This window comes from Ambystoma mexicanum, chromosome 9 (assembly GCF_040938575.1).
Source record: "Ambystoma mexicanum isolate Mex_15411 chromosome 9, UKY_AmexF1_1, whole genome shotgun sequence".
NCBI lineage: Eukaryota > Metazoa > Chordata > Amphibia > Caudata > Ambystomatidae > Ambystoma > Ambystoma mexicanum.
Genome location: NC_090931.1, coordinates 503,519 through 526,525, shown reverse-complemented (window position 1 = coordinate 526,525; position 23,007 = coordinate 503,519). Strand labels below are relative to the sequence as shown.

The window sequence follows — 23,007 nt, the reverse complement described above, 5'->3', positions numbered from 1 at the left end:
GCAAATAGTACAGCTCAGACCATACCATTTATCAGAGGCTAAATGGCAAGTGGTAAAGGATGAAATAGAATAAATGCCATGCATTGATTTCATAGACCCATCAGTAAGTCTGTGGTGTTCACCTATTGTACTGGTACCAAAACCTGATGATTCTACTAGGTTTTGCATGGATTTTCAGCAATTAAACATTTGCCGATACGAGGCGGACCGGATGCCTCGAGTAGACACACTGCTGGAGAACCTTGGAAGGGCCAAATACCTCAGCACCACTGGCCTTACCAAGGGCTATTGGCAGATACTGCTAAGTAACCAAGACAAGGAAACAATGGCCTTTGCCACTCGGCATGGCTTTTTCCAGTTCAAGGTGTTGCCATTTGGCCTAAATGGGGATCCAGCGACATTTCAGAGGCGCATGAATGTGATACTATGGGCCTCATTACACGGAAGGCGGTAATGGTTAACGGCCACCGTTAATGGTAACGGTGACCGTTAACCATTACCGCCTTACTACGAGGTCCCTTAGCGGGTTGGTGCTTTAACGCCTGCTTTTTGCAGGCGTTAAAAACCAACCCGCTAAGGGACCTCGGAGCTAATTACGGCACCGCAAAATTGTGGTGCCGTAATTAGCGCCTTCCCCATTCCCATAGAGCCCTATGGGGCAGAAATGGGAATGGGGAAGGGCAATGGCGGAAGGGGGATTTACCGCCCCACCAACCTTGGAATGGGGCGGTAAATCCCCTTTCCGCCAAGGCGGTGCCGGTAATTTACCGGCATGGTCCAGGGTGCTAATAGCACCGTGGATCACCGCCTTCCGTGTAATGAGGCCCTATGTCCTTACAAAGGGTATCCTGCTGCTTATCTAGACAATATTGTGGTCTTTAGTAACTCCTTGAAGTCTCATCTCTTACACCTCGAGAGAGAACCGAGGCGTTGCAGTCTGCCGGCCTTCACATAAACCCCCAAAAAACGTTACTGCATACTGTTTAGACCAAAAACTTGGAATATGTCATAGAAAGAGGTATTATCCGACCACAGGCCAACAAGGTCAAAGCTATTGATAAAATACCAGTTCCATGAACCAAGAAGCAAATAAGACCCTTCCTTGGCTTTGTTGGGTATTATAGATGGTTTATACCTCAGTTTTCATCCATAGCTGGAACACTGATGGACGCACTGAAATCAAGGAGTAATGGAGACCTGACCATGCATGCTGTAGCACAAACTGCTTTTTACCAATTGAAAGCGTCCCGTTTTCATACCAATGCTTCGGGTGAAGGACTAGGAGCAGTAGTATCCCAGTAGGATGATGGCAGCTTTTTTCCAATATGTTTCATTAGTTGGAAGCTTGCTTATTTTACCATCGAGTAGGCATGAAGTCTGAGGAAACGAATGGTCCCAGCGCTCTCCTTCTCCTGTGTAGGCAGGGCAAGGAATCCACTACACTGATGGGTGGGTCACAGGATTAGCCAAACCCTCAGAGTCTACCTTCTGCTGAAAACTAGATCCCGGCGGACCCCTAGTTATGGTCCCTCCCAAACTCCCCCGCCCCCCCCACGCCCTGCCCCCTGCTTTCTAGGACCTGCCGCGTCAAGAGAGAGGCTATTTCTGATGGCAGATGCTGGGAAACCGAATGCATTGTGTTTCTCTTTGTCTTATGCAACATGTACTCATTACCAGTTCTAAAGTAACTTGACTGCTGCCAATGCGAGTCAACATTTTGACATCTAAAGCTACTGTCAGATGCTATTTCTATTTTCACGTTACAACATTTTATTGGTCAGCTGCTTAGAAGCCATCTGAGATTTTTCTCTTGGAATGTCTTGACAATCTTGTGTATTTTATTGTTACAGCATTTTTATCCAATACAACTTTTTATTTATTGGGCAGGATTATTATTGTTCTAATGTTCTTTTTATTTTAACATGTTGGTGTGCCTTAAAATAGTTGTTTAAAAAAAATCAAAATGGTTCGATTGACTCTCCACTGTAGAGACACGCCACTCCCTGGGGCCCTGTGGGCACTTGCAAGCAATATCAGTCACTCCACCTTCACCCAGGACTGTGAATGCCCCTCTGCCCTCGCCCACCCAGGCATCTATAGGGTAAGATCACTCACCGTCCTCTGCATGGCCTGAAACACAACATGGGAAAGAAAGCAGGACTTTCAAGACTGATCACGGGCATCCGCTCTACTTACGTGCATAGTTCTTGACTCGGCTCCACTCTAAAGCAGAAAACGTACAATGAGTGCTCTCCAAATGATGGGAAACGAGATAACATGTGAAAGGTTCATAATCAACTCTTATTAAGGGGTACTCACCCAGGCCTTCGGGGACAGGCTCTGCAAGGAAGAGAAACATGTCATGACCTCTGCAGAAGCACTTTCATTTCTATGGCACATTCCTGATTGACTGCTTGTAAAGATACCAATAAACCTAGCAAGTCAACCTAAGAAGGCTGGGAGTCACTCCACTACAATTACATACAAATATACAAACACTGGCAGCCCATCACCCAGGCCTCTGGCTGAACAACTGACCAGGTTAGAACATTCACCCATGCATTCCGCCACTCAGGCATAAACACTCCACATGACATCACAACATTCCTTCTGCAAAGCCAAGCCATACACAACACATCTCCTCCCTTTACATTGTACATCACACACAGCAAAGCGTTACACAACACCCCTCCCCACCCACAAGGTACAGGTGCAAACCATGAGTGGGAGCCAGCCCAGGGGAGGAGCAAAGACACACAGCTCAGCTCAGTTGGCTGAGAGCTGAAGAGTAAATCAGATCATGTTTGGAGACAGATGTAGAGAAGGAGTAATTGGAGTGGAGATAGGAGGAGGAGTAGACAGACACAAGTGATCGCAGTTCAAGGGTGTTTATTAAACTGTATCAATGGGTGAGAAAAACACCTAATCTAAACCTAAAGCTAAGATGGCAGCAAGCTACGACCATCAAATAATAATAAGGCAGTCCTAGTGGTGTTTTGTCAAAACAAAAAGGACCTAAACTAAAAAAAAACCTATTGCCAATCTTTACTGCTAAGTTACAAAATAATGTGGGGTAATGTTCACTAGAAAAGAAAGAAGTGTTCACAAAATGATAAGTCAGGATGATATTGCTGGGGCCTCCCTTGCCCACGTTTTTAGCACGGGACAAGGTGGGACTTCTGAGCAAAGCACACTTCTGTGCCTCGCCAACACAAGTTCACAGTTTGTTTCCAAATATCAGGGCCTTCTGTGGCCAAGTCTCTTTTACACAAAGTCTCTTGCGTCAGGGGACTTGAAGTGCCAAAACAAACAAAAAGTTCCTTCAATAAATCTTCCACATCGGGCGACTACTCTTCGCCTTAGGATCCCCCTCTTTCGGGCTTTGATCCTTCTCTCAGTGTTGGCCTCCCTCTGTCGGGTTCGCTACAGCCTTTCAAACACAAGTTCACCAATCATTCACAGTGGACAACCCTCGGCCGGGTTCACTCTTGTCAGCACAATATTCTCGGGCGCTTTATGCTTCACCAATTCCCAGGCATCCCTCAGCCGGGTTCACTCTTGCCAGTTACTCAGTGCAACTTGCTTTATCACAGTACATGATTCACTACCGTTAGAGTTCCCCTTGGGATCCCTCTGTCGGGTTCACATAGCCATTTACACAGTTCACAATCTCATCAGAAAGCAAGGGGGTTCCCTTCCCCTAGCTTTCTCTTGACAATGGGTAAGAGACATTTGATTGTATAAGGGATTTGATGTGACCCTTGTAGGACCACTCTGACACCTCACGTTGGGCTCTCCTAGGACCTCCTGGTACTTGTAGTTTTAAGAAAAGGGGCCACCCAGAGTCCTTCGAATGAGCACTCCTACGTTGCCTGACCATTCTGCAGCTAACCCTTCACTGGGCTTTGCCAAAAGTTCAAACACACACAAGTTCTTTGTTCACAAGTTCTTGCGTTCCACAATATGGTGCCGATTGCAATCTTCGGTTCAACACTGCCCGTCTTACTATCAGCTCCCTCAGACTCACTGGCTGTGTTGAACTCATTGGCGTTTCATGTCTCTGGAGTCAGCTACGATATCACGGTAGCAGGCACATCTCCCCGCCTTATCTGTCAGTGCGGGAGGGCTTTGTGCACCGCTGACATATTCTACACCACACGCCAGCTGTCGTTGCCGGTCTTATCATTTCTTTCACAGAGGTTTTGTGGCTTTGAGTTGAAAAGGGTAAGGGTATTTGCCTCCTTGTCGTCCTTTCGGGTCTCGTTGCTTTCCTTCTCTGTTCGAACTGCCGTCCTGGAATAGCTGCCCCCTCGTGCAGTTGGCCTTGCTCATAGTGTGCTCTTCTGCTCCACCTTTTATCCCTGTGGGGAAGGGAAAGGGCTGTCAGGTGTGTGTAGTTGTTGTCAATTGCTTGACTCTGCCTGAGCCTTGTGGTGGGACATGTCAGGTAAATGGCTCTCGTGTTAGTCTGTTGTTTCTCATAGTGTAGGAAAGTGTTCATGTTGGAAAAGGGGCCGGGTGGAGCTTCTTGATATTCTACGTGGTAGGATGGGGAAAAGGTGTTACAAGTAAGGGGCTACTGTGTCTCGCCTGCTGGTTTCCCACTCCCCCTCCCCAAAGACCCCCCATAAAGGTGATCCTCCCCCACTGGTCCATCCCCAGGAAGTGGATCTAATAGCAATTGATGTGTCCTGGCCACCTGGATGACATATCTCCAGGGACGAGCGGGTGAGACACCTTCAGGTTTCTCAAAGTGAGCACTATATCCCCCAAGAAGTTTAAAGAGGAGGTTGGGCAGGAGTTGTGGGAGGAGGTTGGTAATGTTAAGATGGTCAAAAAGTGTTGGAGGAGGTTGGTTAGTTAAGGAACAGGTGGTTCATTGTCGAATGAGGTTGGTAAAGTTTTAAGAAGGTTGGCTGACTTAAGGATGAGATTTGAGTGCTGTTGGAGGAAGCTGGTGAGGATCAGGAGGAATGAGGTGACATTAGAGGAGGAGTTAAAAAGGAGGTGGCTGCAGAATTTGTTGGGGACGAGAACATAACATAGCAGAAGGGTGAGGTGAAGTGGAGGTAGGAGGGGAGGTATTTATTTCAAAGGAGGGGCCAGAAGAGATACAATGGAGAGAGTTGTGAAGCGGGTACGAGTTTACCTCTGAGGTGTTAGATGAGGGTGCGGAGCAGGAACAAGAACCAAGGACGTTGGGAGAGGAAGAAGGATGTCAGCTGGGAAGGAGAGCGTTAGTGGAGAGGGCTGGATTTGAATGGGTATATCCCAAAGAGGGTGGAGATTACAGCATGAGGCATGGTGAGGAGGGGAGGACTGGTCGCGTTTCATCGGATGGGCCTGCCAGCCAACACTGCTACATTGTGCTGGACCAAAGACCTCCCTTCCAGCTAAAGAACAGAGAGAAACCAAAAGGGACAAGAGATATTGCTTGTGTCCCAATGAAGAGCAGTTACCAGCCCTATGCTGTGGTCGTAGCATAGAAGCAGGTACTTTGCAGCCCTCGTGTGCACTCCATAGAGAAATGCTGATCAGGGGATTCAGCCCCCCCAACTTAGAAAGCCTCCACCCAGAAACGTTTTTGTGTGTCAAAACCAGGAACACAGGAAACCTTTTAATTGTATTGTAGAACAAAACCCTTAAAGCCTATCCATGTGTTGATTCTGGTTGCCATCTTGACAACACACACACTGTGAGAAATCTGAGGGCATCCTCACTTTCTTCTCGCCATTATTCTTTGCTCAGGTGGCCAGGGAAAGGCCATCACTTTTGGATCCCAACCCTGGGGGTGGATTTGCGAGGGAGGATGACCGTGGGTGAGGCTCCATATCCCCCTTCTCATTTCACAATGAGCCTTCAGTCCCAGAAGCCTTTATCGGGAATTGTCAAAACCCCTCCTTTTTATCCTTTCCAAATGACCCTGGAAAATACTATCATTATAGAGCGATCAGGAAGAGGTCATCTAGGAGGACACCTTCTCATATGGGCAGGTTAAACCCGTATCAAACTCCTTTTGTAAACAGAAAAATGTCAGTGCCATAACAAACCAGGGAAGAAACAACAAGGAACTATGCTCCCTTCATTCGATTTCCCTCTTTCACAAACACAAAATGTCTCACACTCATATTCTTTTAAGACTGGGACGAGGAGGAGACAACTGGGAGTTATACACACTTCCATTCAGGCACACCACTTTGGTACTGAGACAAAGAAGAGCACTATGGAGTACCACTACAAAGGCCAGGCATGTCTCAATAGTAATGTTAACTATGGTCAGGCAGAGGACTTGCACTTGCAGTGAATTCAGAGGCTGCAGGTGCATGAAATGAGAGACAGGCAGGAGGAAAGAAGAAACCCGCGTGGGAAGACAGCAGCGGCAACCCAACATACAGCAGGCTATAGAGGGGCTGGTGAAAAAGATGTTGAATGCTGCAAGGAGGTGAGGAAGATGCCGAGGCCTGAGCGGGCCGCGAACGAGTCGAGAGCCCTGCAGTCCGTCCCCTGTGCTGTATGCTCACAGCCGGAGCTGTGGGACACAGAAGACTCCAGTGTACCCAGAGTGCAGCAGTGAGATTCGGAAGAGCAGAGCGCTGCTCGCCAGAGCTCCCAACAGGTGAAGGGGCAGAAAGAGAAAGCCAGAGAAGAAACCAAAGTCACCAGGAGGAGCGGCCACGGACCAGTGAGTGACAGAGAGGGAACACTTATGCTGGGGCGCTAGAGGGGCTGGATTTGGGCAGAGGAGAATGCCAATCGAATTAAACTTATAAGAATGGGTCTGGAGACCGAATGGAAGAATTCTGAATACCGAACAAGCTACAAAGTACTTTTGAGTGACAAACAGTATTATTGAATAAGGAACTGAAACAAAGATATGCAAAGTATATGAAAAGACTGCACAAGTGAAAAGAAAGTAATGTAAATTATGAACAAAGCAAAAACTAGTGATGAATACTTATGCAATAGGTGAAAGCAAGAAATACATTGATGGACACAAGTGAATGCAATTGAAAGCATGTAAGGAGCATTTATGGAATAAGTGAAAAGCAAGTGATGAGCACTTTTGGACAAAATGAGAACGAGGTGGTGAACAGGAATGCACACCACAAAGCAAGTTGTGTGAAAGTCAAGTTGTGGCAGAGTAAAGAGACAGCCAAAGAGAAACAGAATTGAAAGTGAACTAATGACACAGGTTCAGAGAGAAAGCTTGTGTTAGCAAGGAAGTCTAAAGAGAACATATGCATATAACTAAGTGCCATGCGTTATCGGTTGAGTGACCTGTAGCGGGTGTACCATCTATCCGATAACTGCGCCTAGACTGAGTAGCCCCTACTTGGAAAGAACCAAGGAAAGTTACTTGGAAAGAACCAAGGAAAGTTAAGATACTGAAGCTGTTTTGCCTAACAAGTGTTGACGTGATTAAAGAAAGATGAACTCTATGTGAACTGGTGAAAAGCCTGAAACGTTATGAAGTTGATTTGGAACCATTATTAAAGCTGAAAGAGCTACCTTCTTGGGGAAGGGAACCCTGAGACTTTGTGAGGAAAAGCTGCCTTCTTGGGGAAGGGAACCCCAAGACTTTGTGAGGAAAAGCTGCCTTCTTGGGGAAGGGACCCTGAGACTTTGTGAGAAAAACAACCTTCTTGGGTGTTATGACTTGATGGTCGTGAAGTTTATGGGGCCTCTGTTCACAAGTTCCACTCAGAAAGATACAAATAACTTCCTGAACCATCCTTGAGGCCACAGGTATTTTGAGTGCCGAAGAACGCCAGGAACCAGGAACACTGGTGACCCCTCGACCGCTGTAAAGCAAGCAATGGGTCAGTACAATGGAAAAACAATGCACTGAAATGGCGAGATCACAAATAACAAGGGGCTTACCAAGGTGGGGTCTGGGAAGAGCACAGAAGAAAATGGAGGTGTTCCGTGTGGTTGTAGAATGTAGCAAGCTGTAGCGAATAGGCATAGATAGTTGTTAAATTTGGCACTGCAAAACCTGAATGGAGAGGGTAATCCGAAAACAGTCCGTTAAGAGTTCCAAGGTCAAAAGCCAGCCAAGTTCGTCAAACCAGGGGTAATCCAAAGGAATCCAAAACACAGTCCAAAAGGTCCTGAAACAGCAAAACAGTATCCGAGAGCTTGACAGAGGAATCCAAGAAGAACAGTCCGTAGTCCAGAATCGAGATGTGGAGACATGAAGACGCCGAACAGTGCCTGATTGGGTCAGCTGTGAAGCACTGAATGAGCGTTCCCTCTCCAGTTTTGAAGGGGCCTAGGAGTGTCACATGACCCCATCACGTGACTAATGAGATAGCATGTTTCTGTGTCACATGACCCAAGATATCAAAAACGCTGCCGGGTCTTCCTGGAGGCATGATGAAGCAAAGGAAAAGGCCGGCGTCTCCGTCGACTATCTCCAAGACGCCAGGGCAGCTGCCAATGTCGCAATACGTGAGAATGACCATAACGAATTTGGATATCCTTGTGTGTTCTTGTTGCATAGCTGCTGCCGTGCTACTTGAGGGAGTGAGGACCTGAGGTTAGAAGTGGAAGGCAAATCAGGACCTGAGAGGGAGGGCTTAGTGGCTGCACGGGTATCCGTGTGCGTAAGGTGACCAGTGGATGGTGTAACATTGGGGAAGGGAACCCCGAGACTTTATGAACTGTGTTGACCTTGGGGAAGGGAGCCCGAGATCTTTTCTGAGAGATTTGACCTGACAGGGGTTTTTGAAACCCAAGAGCTCCCTTCTTGGGAGAAGGGAACCCCAAGACTTTGTGAGGAAAAGCTGCCTTCTTGGGGAAGGGAACCCAGAGACTTTGTGAACTGTGTTGAACTTGGGGAAGGGGGAGCTGACAAGCAAGCCAGGAGCTGGAAGAAGCTCGGACCTTTATGTTAGAACACTGTTCCATTTTGTTGCTGGCATCCCTACACATTGTATACCTCTAGTTGTGAGGGCAAGTATAGGTTTTGGACACAGACAGACTTTTGAGTTGAACATTATGACAGAGACTATCCTTAGTTTCTTTAGGTAGGAAAATCTCACCTTAGCATAGGGCAAGTTAGGCCTTACACCATCTTGACAAAAAGAAATAAACCATTTTATTTTAGAAAAGTGAATCTGTTTTCTGTGTGTTACTTCATGATGCCTTCACACACACAAACGGTTGGTATAACTACATGCAAGGCATGCTGCATGATGTGATCACAGTGACGCTAGTAGATCTGCTTTCATCCACCTCTTCTAGGTGACTGGCTAGTCATCCACCCACCATCGGGTATTGATGGCTGGGAGATTAGGTGATTGGATGGCTTTTTGGCTGTGCACCTGCTGTAGACAAGGTCCCATCTAAACTTGCCCTCCACTCACCGTCGGGCATTGATGGCTCGGGGATTAGGTGACTGGATGGATTTTTGGCTGTGCACCTGCTGTAGACAAGGTCCCATCTAAACTCGCCCTCCACTCACTGTCAGGTATTGATGGCTGGCAGTTTCAGACTCCCTAGCAGCCAAAGCCAATAGCCTTTTTTGTATGCTTTCCATCTGCCCCTTGAGCAGTCACTGACAGTGCCTTTTCTCAATAAGCCAAGGCCTCCTGTTTTCTTACCAAGTTACAGAACAGTGCTTTCTAAACCTCTGCAAAGCCTGTGGCATTTGTGTGTATGGCGAGACCTTCCGCCTTCACTGGTCGAGAAGGAAAGGTCTCTTATGGTGCTTGAGTGAAAGACTCACTTGTAGTCGAGCACCAGTGCAATACTCCGGCGAGCCTGCTGCTAGCACAGTGCATGTTCTTGCAGGGCCTACTGTCATGATGCTGCACTGGAAAGTGCGTTCTTTCGTGGCAGTTTTGGGTAGGCACTGAAACATTAGGTATGAGGGACTTTAGAATTTCTCCTCTGTGAAGGCATCTTGGAGTAAGACACAGGCAACAAATTCTGAATTAACAATAACAGTTTATTAACTTAAAGGTCAGGATGAAAAACGCCTATCTTGCCACATACTATACTGGATTTTCCCTACCAAACTAAAACTAAGGAAAGTCAAAGTCCAAGAGTTCAATTTAGGAATCTATCTGTGTCCAAAACCTATACTTGCCCTCAATACTAATCTATACTATGTGTAGGGATGTCAGCAACCAACAAAACAGTTTCAACACAATGTTCGGAGCTGTGCCAGCTCGTAGCTTACTTTCAGAACCCTTCCCCAAGAATAAAGTAGTTCCAACAAAAGTCTCAGGATTGCCTTAAATTCAGAATTATATAGAGTTAACCAAGAGTCAGGGTTCCCTTCCCCAAGTTTCAAAACACAGTTCCAAACACAAAATCTCTTGAGACTCTGTCCTCAAGTCAATAAGCAGGTTAAAACCAAGGGTCCCCTTCCCCAAGATTCACTTTCAATGAAAATGGAAATGGAATTGCCCAGAGGATCTGCTAGAAGCCATACAAGCCCTCTACACGGATACGGCCATCCAAGTTCAAACATAAACTGAGAAGATCCACACTTTTAAGGGGATTAAACACTGATGTGCATTAGCACCATTCCTGTTTGCCCTTTAATTGGCTGATATGATTGACTCACAGAAAAAAGTGAGAGCTTTTCCACCTAAAATGGAAGAAGGTGAAATTTCATGGATCCTATATGCGGATGATGTGGTGTTTATCGATCAAACTGCAATAGGACTCCAGAGACGAATAACCGCATTCAAAAACAACCTGGATGTAGGAACTGGCGTGAAGGGGGCTGCCGGAGGATGCGAGATATGTTCATTGGGGGCGAAATCAGCACCTTTATAGATTGCAAAAGGGACTTCGCAGTAGGGGAGGGTGAGAGACTGAGATATTCCCAGCTACACCACTGGCTCCTACATCCCGCGAACAGGGAGGCGGCTACTAGATCCCCTTCGAGAAATTCTTAATGACTAATGATGGCGCGAAAGGCTTAATCTCGCAACTCTACAGGATTCTGGACGAAGCTACTCCGAGGCCACAGTGGGCATATATGGAAAGATGGGAACATATTTTGGGCAGGGAGATAGAGAAGAGGGAATGGGAGAAACTTTGGAGAAAAATCCCTAAACTAGCGAGAGCCTCATAAACCCAGGAAGCCTGGTATAAAATACTGTATGGGTGGCACTACACTCCAGCTCGCCTGCGCAAAATTTACCCTGAGACAACAGGAAATTGTTGGAGGGGCTGTGGGCAGGAGGGCACAGCGGAACATATTTGGTGGAGGTGCCCAAAATAGATCAGTTTTGGAAGGATATCCGTCAAGCTCTAGAACAAGTGTTTGGGTCACGGGGAAGCATGCCCCCGGAATGGTCCTTACTGGGCCTGCGGCCAAAAGAAATGATAGGTGAACCGAAGGGTAGGGAAAGAGCGAGGGTGGTGCACACCTTAGCTGGAAAGACAATTATCGCCCAGAGATGGAAGAGCTCAAACATACCGACGTTCCAGGACTGGTTGCGCAAAGTGTGGGAGTTGGTGGCAATGGAATGGGCCAATTACACAATGAACAATGCAATTCAGAACTTTGCAGGCGAGTGGGGAGAGGTTCTTATTTTTCTCAGAGACGATTTCAGGATCGGATGGTGTCCGCAACGCCTAAGACTTCTGGATCTGGGATGACCCCGGAGAGACAATTTGAGGTGACAGGGAGTAATGAAAAAACCGAGGCAGCACCGAGGGAGGGGGGGTAGAACGGGCAGGGGAATTAAGGGGATTTTTATGTTTGTTGACAAATTCAATAAAGAGAATAAAAAATAAAAAATACCTGGATGAGAACAACATGAAAATAAACATAAAGAAGTCAATGATCCTGGTAATGAAATCAGCACGTGGAAAACAGACAAAGAAGAAAACCTTTAATTGGGCCATCGGTGGCAACGATTTGAAGTGGTGGAATCAATAATCTATTTGGGAGTACGGATAAACAAAAATATCAATGAACAGGGTCAATATATGTTGATCAGGAAGAGACTATTGAAACCAACATACCAGGGGCGAGCCCTGCATCAGTGTTATGGAATCTATTTGGTGATTCCTATGCTCACCTTTCATAAACAAAAGGTGGTAGCGGTCCAAACGTACAGAGCTGAGGCACTCTTAAATTTCTCTTGGGAAATATGGGGAGTCTGTGAAGCCTTTTTTTGGCAAAAGATCCTTAGACTACCAAATTGTTTGTCTGTATTCACAATAAGACACGAACTGAGACTCCAATCACTTGCGTCAACAGTAATGTGGAAAACCATCTCCCTCTTTCGAAAATGTGTTTTAGATTCACCGCCTGTACCTTTTGAGATCCTAATGAACTCCGGGACAACAAAGAAAAAAAATCTCCAACTTTGGAAAACAAGATGTAAAAACTTCCTAGAGACTCACAGTATTACGATTGAAACACTTAAGGAAAATCCAAACAAGGAAAAGAGGAACCTCCAAGAAAAGGACTGGGAAAAAACCCTAGAAATGAAAAGAAACAACAACCTCTGCCCTAATATTATATGGGAACGAAAAACATTAAACGATCCACCGCCGTATATGAGAGAATTCCCTTCTTCCCACTAATATTCTGCCCGAGAGAGAGAGGTGCAGCTAATCGGAAAACAGATTAAAATACAAGATTCAAGCTGTTGTTTCTGCAATGGGGGGCTATGTTCTGTTGTGTGACTTGACCCGGGAAGAAGAATACTGGGAGAGATTATTAACAGTGGACAAAATTGGGCGGACCATTGACGCATTAAAATTTGTAGAATCCCTGTTGATGGACATACAGATCTGAATTCTGCAGTCGAAGGCCCTATTGGTGGAGAGACTAATAGCCTAATTGACTAATGGACTAAAGACTAAAGTTAAGCAGGCTTAATTTGGTATATGTTAAAGGTTGAAAGGGTGATTAACCAATGAAAATAAAAACATTTAAAAATGTATAAGAATATTTTCCAGTTTTCTTAAAGTTATGCGCCACACTTGTGCCCTATGTACATGGTTGGTCTTTGCACAAAAATATCTGCCTGATAGTTGCAGTTCATTCACTTGTTAAAGTTCATCTCGCCAAAGTTCCAGTCACTTTGGAGTCCAATATATATTGGGTTCACTAATATTGCTGAAGTTCTGTTCACTTTAAGGTTCAATATGTGTTTGTTTCTCTGGTTCACAGCCTTGTTGACTCGTAGATTCAACATATGACTTTTGCTTGCACTGAAAGTTTCATTCACATTTGAGCTTGGCACATGATAGGTTTATTTGAATTTTAAAGCTCCATTCATTTTTAATCTTCATAGGTAATAGTTTTCTTTCAGTTCAGTATTCAATAAGTATGAAGATATGTTTGGTAAGCTTTTCATTCGGTTTGGAATTCAATAAGTGTTAAAGGCTTTCATGCAATTCACCTCATTGTTATATATCTTTATAGAATGCCTTTAATAATGTGCCCAGCACTCGGAGATTTTCGCAATAATTGTAAAAGTTTTCATTTTGTTCATTTGGTTGTTATAAGTCTTTGGAGATTGGTTTTGTAAAGTGGCCAGCACTGAGACTTTCGAAAACGTGCCTTTATGTACACGTGATCACTCCCCTACAAAGTATTCTCCACTGTTCAATAGTTAATGAGCATTCAGATCGGAGACCTTCTAAAACGTGTTTTATCTGTCGGTGTGCTGCACGCATACAGCTCCCCGCTGCTTGTCCTGGCCTTTCTTCTGCTGCTCGATCATCTCTGCCACTGCTTCCATACCTGACATCATTTGATTGGGCTGTTTATAAACCTGCAGCCCTTTAACAGGAATTAGCCCTGCCTGACCATCATTAATGGGACATGCCTGACCTCTACAACTCTCAGCACCCCACTCCCATTCACCAAAGGCCCTCTACCCGGGTAATCCTCCCTCGCTTGTCCACCCCCCAGGGTCAGGATCCAAGAGCGATGGCCTTTGCCTGGCCACCTGCTCAGAGGACTCATGGGGGATAGCAATGAGAATACCCTCAGATTTGTCACACCTCTTCACCTAAGTATCCTTGATTCTCCAATGGTAGCTCCTCATTTAGTTTATCTTAATCATCTTAACACAGTGATCACTCAAAGTTAATACAAAATCACAGACATATTTGAGGCAAAGTCTTAAAATTCCATTTGAAAACCAGACTCTTTCACCTTTAATTGACACAAAGACAAATATTTTTGATTTGTTAACCATATCATCACATTAACGAGAGTTTCTTTTAAAGTGTGATTCTCTTTTTACATAATCAGGCAGCGGGGCCTGCATGGCATGCTATTGTTATAATATCGTATGGCACACCCTAGTACAAAAGTTGCCCCTCATTATGTTAACCCAAAGAGAACTCTATTAGAGTCTAACCTATATCTACTTCTAAGATCCTACCTTCAGGCGCGCCTCCGGTTTCTGCGGTCTTTCTCTTTTCATTGATGTTTTTTGATTCAATTCCCTTTCCTATCAAATAATGAATCAGCACATAGTCAAAGGTCTCACATCAATCATGAATAAGACAAATTGAGTCATGGAAGCCAGACTATCACTTTCAAATCAAACATTTGTACTTTTTATGGATACCTCTTTCCCATAAAATATTGTGGTCCGTCCTCGGGTGATATTTTACCAAAACATCTGTGAGGAGCCAAGAATGAGACGCGGACACAGAGGAGTCATGTTTGTGCTACAAACTTTTATTAAAACAAAAGGGGGTTGGAAAATGCCTCAATACCCCTAATCTAGGGGGTATTTCCCTACCTCAACCAAAACTCATGAGTCTGTCCTGTGTCAAGATGTCCAAACAAAAATATATTCTGTATACGAAATCCTATACTGGCCCTCACACTCTAAAACTATCTCCAAGGTGTAAAGGGTATGGTCTCTTGATTTCTCAAAGTGCACAACTGTTTAAATCCAACACAACAGCTAAAATCCAGCGAAAAGCTTTCCAAGTGACAGTATTCACAGTTCCAGGGAATGGCTCCTTCCCCAGATTCCTTATCATATTGTAACCATGTTAAAAAATAAAGAATAGTCAAGTTCTTTAGAACCCAAGAGGGGGGTCTCTCCTGCCTCTTGGTGCATTCATAGTTTTTGTGGGAAATGGTTGCCTTCCCCATGTTTTCTCCTAACCTTTAATGCAAAACTACAGTTGATGTTACTAGAATGGATCGATATTGGGCTTCAAAGTCTTCAGAGCCTACATGAAGGTGCCCGAAGATTGGTGAGGAACGTGTTCCTTAGTGCTTATCCATATTCCAGCGTTAGTAATTCTACAGAGTTTAGCCAGACTGCTGAAGTGTTCACTACTATCTTTATGCCAGAATCCAGACGATGGCGATTGCTAAATGGTTACAAATAACCAGATGTGAGCTCCTGGCGATGATCAACACCACTTTAAAGGGATTCAATTTGATCAAAGAAGAATTGAGGGCCATACGATTGATGACCCTTCAGAATAGGTATGTCCTCGACATGATCACGGCGATGGATGGAGGAGTTTGCGCCGAAATCGGGCCATCATGTTGCACGTTCATGCCTTTGCATGATGGTGAGAATGGGACCTTGACAGAGGCCATGATGTTGCTGACGAAACTGCACAATCAGATGGAAGATGAGACAGAGGCCATTGCAGATGATGGCTGGTTTGCGTCCATTTTCTCATGGGTTCCACAATGGTTGGCGAACATCTTCGAGTTTCTTGGAGCAGTATTAGCAATGATACTATTTGGATTTTGTGTGATCAACATAATAATTACACAGTGCAAGAAGACAGCAAAGAAGGCAGTAGGAAGGAAGATCATGATCAATGTCAAATCAGGGTTTGGACCCAAGGAGTTGACTGATGAAGATATCAGAAAATATATAGAGGCCATCATTGTAGCACCTGAAGGGACAACGTTCCTGCATCCAAGGAATCACAAGAAGTATGTAGGATAATAGATCTATTGTAATCCAAATGTACAGAGCAGCTACATGACTTGGAGTGTAGAAGAACATGTAAAATCAGCAGGATCTCTGAATGGAGTAGTGAAGAGTTGGACCCAGAAGAAGCACTTCTTCAAGAGAAGAAATCAAAATATGGAGGTTAATGTAGGTGTGGTAGATGAATCAACCAGAGGGGGAGTGTAGAGGAGCAGCCAAATGCCTCTGCAGGACGTCCCGCTCCCCTCCTAGCTATATGCTGGAATCCTAAAATTGCGCCATGCACGACACTGGTGGGTATTACTATTCCGCGGAGAAAATTTGAGAAAAGATATCCACTAAGAAAACCCTTTCTGATGTATCCACGTAGAGATGAAAATCTCTTGGAAGAGGTCCCCGAAGGAATATGAAGACAAAAGAAAGAGAAGCTGGTGACGTCACAAGGGATGTGTCATGGCCATCCTTCGCCCCCATACATGGGGCTTCATAGAAGGATCCAAGAACCCTCTTGGAGCCCAGTGGACACAGCCCTGTTACCACTGGGGAGCCAGCCTCATAAAGGAAGACCAACCATGTGGAACATCAAGCCAGACCAATTGTCAGCATCAGCCTGCAAGTGCATTGTGCACAAGAACTAGGCGTGGTAGGATCTGCCCAGCAGCTTCCATCGGGTCTGGCAGGGCGTGGCCAATGGGCGGGGCTAAGACAGCCTAAGGCTATTGAAACCCCAACCGCACGCAGATCCGTGCTTCGCGTTACATTGCTTAGGCAACAAGACGCTCACTGCAATCCTGATCCAGCTACTGAAGAAGCTATACTTACCGTTGGTCCGGACATCGTGCTGCAGAAACCGCTAAGCTGTGCTGTTAAGGAAGGAAGGAGAGAGCTAACACATTGAAGACACTCGCAGAAGTTGAGTTGCTCGCGCAGTCTGTGAACAGTTACCAGTGGAGTTGACAATTTGCCGCAACGCTGCAAACGAAGAAGGAAGGTTAGCGCATCAAGGCACGTGCCGCACTTGAATTACTCGCGCTGCCTACATATACTTACCGTGGAGTCGACTCCCGCCTCGATTGCTACGCTGCAAAGGAAGGAAAAGAGAGGTGAGCACAGAGGAGACACGTGTAGTGCCTAAATTCTCTTGCGCTCTCGCTTAAGCACTACATACCGTCTCTTCTTGATTTCGGCCCACAGCAACAATCTTTGAACGCTGTATGAACTCTAAAAGCCTCGTTGACACCTAAGGAGACAAAAGAAAGACAAGGACAATAATTAATCATCACAAACATATAGAGAAAGCAAGCAAGAAGACAAAAGAACTATAAAGAAGGAAAAGACAATAAGTGGCAGGACTACACCACAGCTGGTCTGGGTCAGTCCTCGAGAGCCCATCATTACAATAAACCAGGTGAGCCATCAGGCCCAGTCACCCATAAGGGTCCGAACCAGAAGGGAAAGGAGAGGGTGCCATAAGGTTCACCCACCTTTTATATTTCGCAGGGGAAGTCGCCGGGAGGCCCTCCAGAGCTATCCGGACCTGGCTGGGAGTAAGAGAAGCCGGAAGGAAGGGTCGACAGCGTCCAACGCCACCGCTGAGACAAGGTGTGCGTGACAAAAGGCAAAGCCTCCTACGAACCTCTGCCTGGGCGTTATAGCAATGGAAACATCGGACATGGATCAGTTAGCCCAGCTGTTGGGAGAATTCAGAGCCGAGGTGCACGCCGCCCGTCAAGAGACTAATGCACTACAGAGAGAGTTAATTATAAAAGGGAATGCACTGATTATCTGGCAAAGCAAGTACTTCAGTTCCAAGCCGGCCAGGCCCCACTGCCTGGAACGGGTCTGCCTGCTATGACCTCTGCACCGGTACAGGTGGTTATATCTGGGGCCGTCCCAGCGGCACCACCTGAGTGTTACACAGGTGATCCTAACAAATACGCTATATTCATGAACCAGTGCAGCTTGCACTTTCTGTGCAGACCAGGGGCCTTCCCAAATGATCACTCCAGGGTAGCATTCATGCTCTCCTACCTGGGCAGAGGTGCAGCCAATTGGTCTATACCGCTGGTGAATCGGGATGATCCGCTGCTTCGAGACTTTGGAGGGTTCCAACGTGACCTGGAAAAGTTATTTGCTCGCCACACCCAAGGGCAGGCCCTAGACAACAAGCTACTATGCCTTCGGCAGGGCAACGAGGACCTCCTAACGTATATTGACACCTTCAACAATTGGTAGCCAAAACCAATTAGCCCGAGGAAAAAAGGAGAACGATGTTTTACCGAGGCCTTCGAGGAGAATTAAAGGATGTACTAGCCCAGGTGGTAAATCCACCAGAAGACTGTGCAGAGTACATCAATCTGGCCGTACAGCTTGTTCACAGACTACAGGAGAGAAAGACTGACCGAGCACGGTCTAATGGACAGCCAGTCTACGTTGCGTCCCGGGAAACTCCAGAAAAACAATCTGATCCTCCTGAACCCATGCAAATAGGGGGGTACAAGTCCCTCTCACCAAGGCGGAAAGAGAAAAGAGAAGGCAGCAGCAACTTTGCTTGTATTGTGGCAAGGCAGGTCATTTCCTCTGGGAATGCCCGGTGAAACCACCTAGGAAGACGGTAGAAGCCACAGACAAAGAGGAAACTGGACTGGAGTCGGAAAACTCCAACGCCCAGCAAGTGTAGGGGTCCACTTGTCAGGCAGAGTGGAGGAACCATTACAGACCTTGCACCTAGTCATTCCAGTGGTCCTGATCAGTTGCAAACAACCGTCTGAACTGTATGCCCTAGAAGCATACATAGACAGCAGAGCAGTTGGCAACTACATAGACCAAGACCTGGCAAAAAGGATAGGCCTCCCCCTTCGCCAAAAGCGAACCTCGGACAAGGTAACGGCAGTAGATGGATCTCAGTTATCCTCGGGTACAGTAACACATTACACCGAACAGGTCACGCTTCTGTGTAAAGATGGCCACCGGGAGAACATTACCTTTGACCTCATCGGAGCCCCTCAGTTCCAGATGATCTTGGGAATGCCCTGGTTGGAGACCCACAATCCTCGAATCGACCGGCGTACAAGAGTTCTGACCTTCTCAAAGGAGTGTGCTGACACCTGCTACAATGTAGGATCTCTCGTGGGAGAACCAGACAAGACAACACTGAAAGGAGGTACTATATTAGGTTTAACGGGCTCCCTACCACCGGAATACATGGATTATCTAGATCTAATTTTTACCACCGATTCATCCCAGGAATTTCTCAAATTGTCCACCCAATAACATCCTTATTGCGGAAGAACAAGCAATGCAACTGGTCCACTGAAGCTGAAGAAACCTTTCAAAGGCTAAAAAAGGAATTCACCATGGCGCCCATTCTACAAAACCCTCGACCAGACCTCCCATATGTGGTGGAAACCGATGCCTCCAACATTGCCATGGGAGCGTTCCTGTTGCAAAAGAACCCAGACACAGGTCAATTGCACCCAGTTGCATTCTGGTCGCGCACGTTTTCTCCACTGGAATTGAATTATGCAGTCACCGACAAAGAACTGTTGACAATCAAGGCATCGTTTAAAGTCTGGCGACACTATCTACTCGGGGCCCGACATACTATCACTGTGATAACGGATCACTGCAACCTACAGTATCTGAAGACAGCCAAAGCCCAATCATCCCACCAACTTAGGTGGACACTCTTCTTTGCTGAGTACGATTATGTGATTACTTACCGACCAGGGGTGCGCAATGGTAAAGCTGACGCCCTATCTCGTATGGGGGAAGCAGAAGACGCCTATGCTACACAGGACCCGGTGGCTATCATTCCTGAGGAAAAGATTGTAGGAACACTTACGGCACCTTCAGTCTTGGATGATCTGAAGGCTGAAGTCCAAGGTTGCATGAACGAAGAAAAACAATAGGAATGGATTTCAAAAGGAAAAGGTCACACTATCATTAATGGACTACCTTATTACCAACAGCGCCTCTAGATTCCTAAACAGCACCTACAAGCTGAAATCATTACCAGTTACCACGACTCTCTGGTGGAAGGACATCCTGGCATATCTAAGAACCTGGCGAAGATAAAAAAAAGGGGTATTGGTAACCAACGTGGCGAAGAGACGTCATTCAATTAATCGCAACCTGTGGAGTCTGTGCGCAAAACAAATCCCACAAACAAAAACCAGCTGGTCTCCTACATCCATTAGCAGTGCCCCTCCTTGGCACACTCTGTCATTAGATTTCATCACAGATCTTCCCCCCTGTAATGGCTACAATACTATCTTGGTGGTGGTGGATCTATTCTCGAAAATTGCCCATTTTATTCCTTTGAAAGGGCTACCTACTGCCTCCACACTCGCTAAGGTGTTTTTGGAACAAATTGTCAGGCTACATGGATTCCCATCAACCCTGATATCAGACAGGGGAAGTCAATTTGTCTCCAAATTCTGGAGAAGAAGTTGCAAACTCGCTAAAATCGATTTACGGCTATCTACGAGCAATCACCCACAAACTGATGGACAAACTGAATGAACAAATCAGATGCTGGAGCAATATTTGCGATGCATGCTGCACCAAACAGAAGCTACCTGGAAGGATGTGCTATGGCTAGCCGAATATGCATATAATAACTCCATCCATACCAGCACTGGACAGAGTCCTTTCTATGTCATATACAGACAACACCCACGCACGTCAGTTTTCAATCCACTGGAAGCATTGGAGATGCCAGCAGTGGCTAATTTGCACAATACCATCTCTCGAGTCCTTAAAAAAGCTACTGAGCAACTCACCAAAGCCAAGGACAGACAAAATAAATTTGCAGATCAACACCAAAAAGAATCACCTATCTACAAGGCAGGGACACAGTATGGTTGGCATCCAAATACATATCCCTAAAAGGACCCAGAACACTCTGCCCAAGGTACCTGGGTCCATACACCATCAAGGCTGTGATTAATCCAGTCGCTGTGAAGTTTGATCTACCATCCAACATGTGGATTCACCCAGTATTCCACGTCTCACTTTTGAAACCAGTTCAACCCGACACTCGGGTTAAAACACCACCAAAACCGGTGATCATAAACAATGAGCCAGAATTCGAAGTCAAGGACATTCTTGATTCCAAAATAGTTTGATCTAAACTATTTTGCCTTGTGGGCTGGAAGGGTACGGGCCTCAAGATAGGACCTGGGAACTCAATGACCACATTCATGCCCCACGGCTAATTAAGAGGTTTCGTCTCAACCATCCAAACAAGCCAGGGCCGGAAAGGAGACCACCCTTGAGAGGGGTCTTGAGGGGGAGTGCTGTCATGGCCATCCATAGCCCCCATACATGGTGCTTCATAGAAGGATCCAAAAACCCTCTTGGAGCCCATTGGACACTGTCTTGGCGCCTCTGGGGAGCCAGGCTCATAAAGGAAGACCAACCATGTGGAACATCAAGCCAGTCCTATTGTCAGAATCAGCCTGCATGTGCATTGTGCACAAGAACTAGGCGTGGCAGGATCTGCCCAGCAGCTTCCATCGGGTCTGGCAGGGCGTGGCCAATGGGCGGGGCTAAGACAGCCTAAGGCTATTGAAACCCCACCCGCACGCAGATCCGTGCTTCGCGTTACATTGCTTAGGCAACAAGACGCTCACTGCAATCCTGATCCAGCTACTGAAGAAGCTATACTTACCGTTGGTCCGGACATCGTGCTGCAGAAACCGCTACGCTGTGCTGTTAAGGAAGGAAGGAGAGAGCTAACACATTGAAGACACTCGCAGAAGTTGAGTTGCTCGCGCAGTCTGTGAACAGTTACCAGTGGAGTTGACAATTTGCCGCAACGCTGCAAACGAAGAAGGAAGGTTAGCGCATCAAGGCACGTGCCGCACTTGAATTACTCGCGCTGCCTACATATACTTACCGTGGAGTCGACTCCCGCCTCGACCGCTACTCTGCAAAGGAAGGAAAAGAGAGGTGAGCACAGAGGAGACACGTGTAGTGCCTAAATTCTCTTGCGCTCTCGCTTAAGCACTACATACCGTCTCTTCTTGATTTCGGCCAACAGCAACAATCTTTGAACGCTGTATGAACTCTAAAAGCCTCGTTGACACCTAAGGAGACAAAAGAAAGACAAGGACAATAATTAATAATCACAAACATATAGAGAAAGCAAGCAAGAAGACAGAAGAGCTGTAAAGAAGGAAAAGACAATAAGTGGCAGGACTACACCACAGCTGGTCTGGGTCAGTCCTCGAGGATCAGTGAAGTAACTGGTCCAATAAAGAAAGCGCCCCTGCAAGGATAGCAGGACGGAGAGCTCTTCATTACAATAAACCAGGTGAGCCATCAGGCCCATTCACCCATAAGGGACCGAACCAGAAGGGACAGGAGAGGGTGCCATAAGGTTCGCCCACCACTCATCATCCTTTTATATTTTGCAGGGGAAGTCCCTGGGGAGGCCCTCCAGAGCTATCTGGACCTGGCTGGGAGTAAGAGAATCCGGAAGGAAGGGTCGACAGCGTCCAACGTCTCCGCGGAGACAAGTTGAGCGTGACAGATGAGCGTGAGGACTGAGAAGAGTGGCTGAAGAAGAGGAAGTATAGATCTTATGGAATCTGACGATGAAGTAAAGAATCGAGTAAACTTTCATATGCAAAGTGAAGATTGAACGTGTGAAGAGCACTGCAGAAAATGCAAGTTGTTTAATAACTGTATAGATGCAGCAACGCAAGTAGACTAAGTAATCTTAGAAGCTGGCTATATGTAGTGAATAGACTGCAGGCAATGCCACCATTTTATAGAATCTGGACTTCTGTGTCACAATTTTAGTAAGCTTAAGCCCATGAAGAAGATGGCTGAAAGTTGTGTCTCAGCAAGTAAGCAACTGGAATCAAGGAAGGACAGAGAAAGGTTGTCTGGCCTCGTGTCAAAGACTGGAGCTGCCAAGAACTGGTTAACTATCCTTGTAGAACAGTGAACATGAGAAGCTGAGTCATCCCTTGTTAAGGTACAAGGAAAGAACACATGAGTGTCAAGTTGTATTCATGTAATACAATTAAAGCTAGAAAATGAGCCGAATTGCAGTCTCCTGTCACGTGGGCTATGGATGGAAAGAGAA

The 23,007-nt window shown here is 46.1% G+C and overlaps 1 protein-coding gene across 1 annotated transcript in view; it reads right to left on the bottom strand.

Moving 5' to 3' along the window:
- LOC138489558 (E3 ubiquitin-protein ligase TRIM39-like) overlaps nt 1-23,007 on the bottom strand; it is a 456,265-nt gene that overhangs the window by 41,467 nt on the left and 391,791 nt on the right. The window contains exons 9-11 of the mRNA XM_069617283.1: nt 14,376-14,444; nt 2,320-2,340; nt 2,197-2,223 (exon numbers count right to left, since the gene is read on the bottom strand). Of these exons, the coding sequence (XP_069473384.1) occupies nt 2,197-2,223; nt 2,320-2,340; nt 14,376-14,444 (117 nt within the window). The remainder of the gene's footprint in view (nt 1-2,196; nt 2,224-2,319; nt 2,341-14,375; nt 14,445-23,007) is intronic.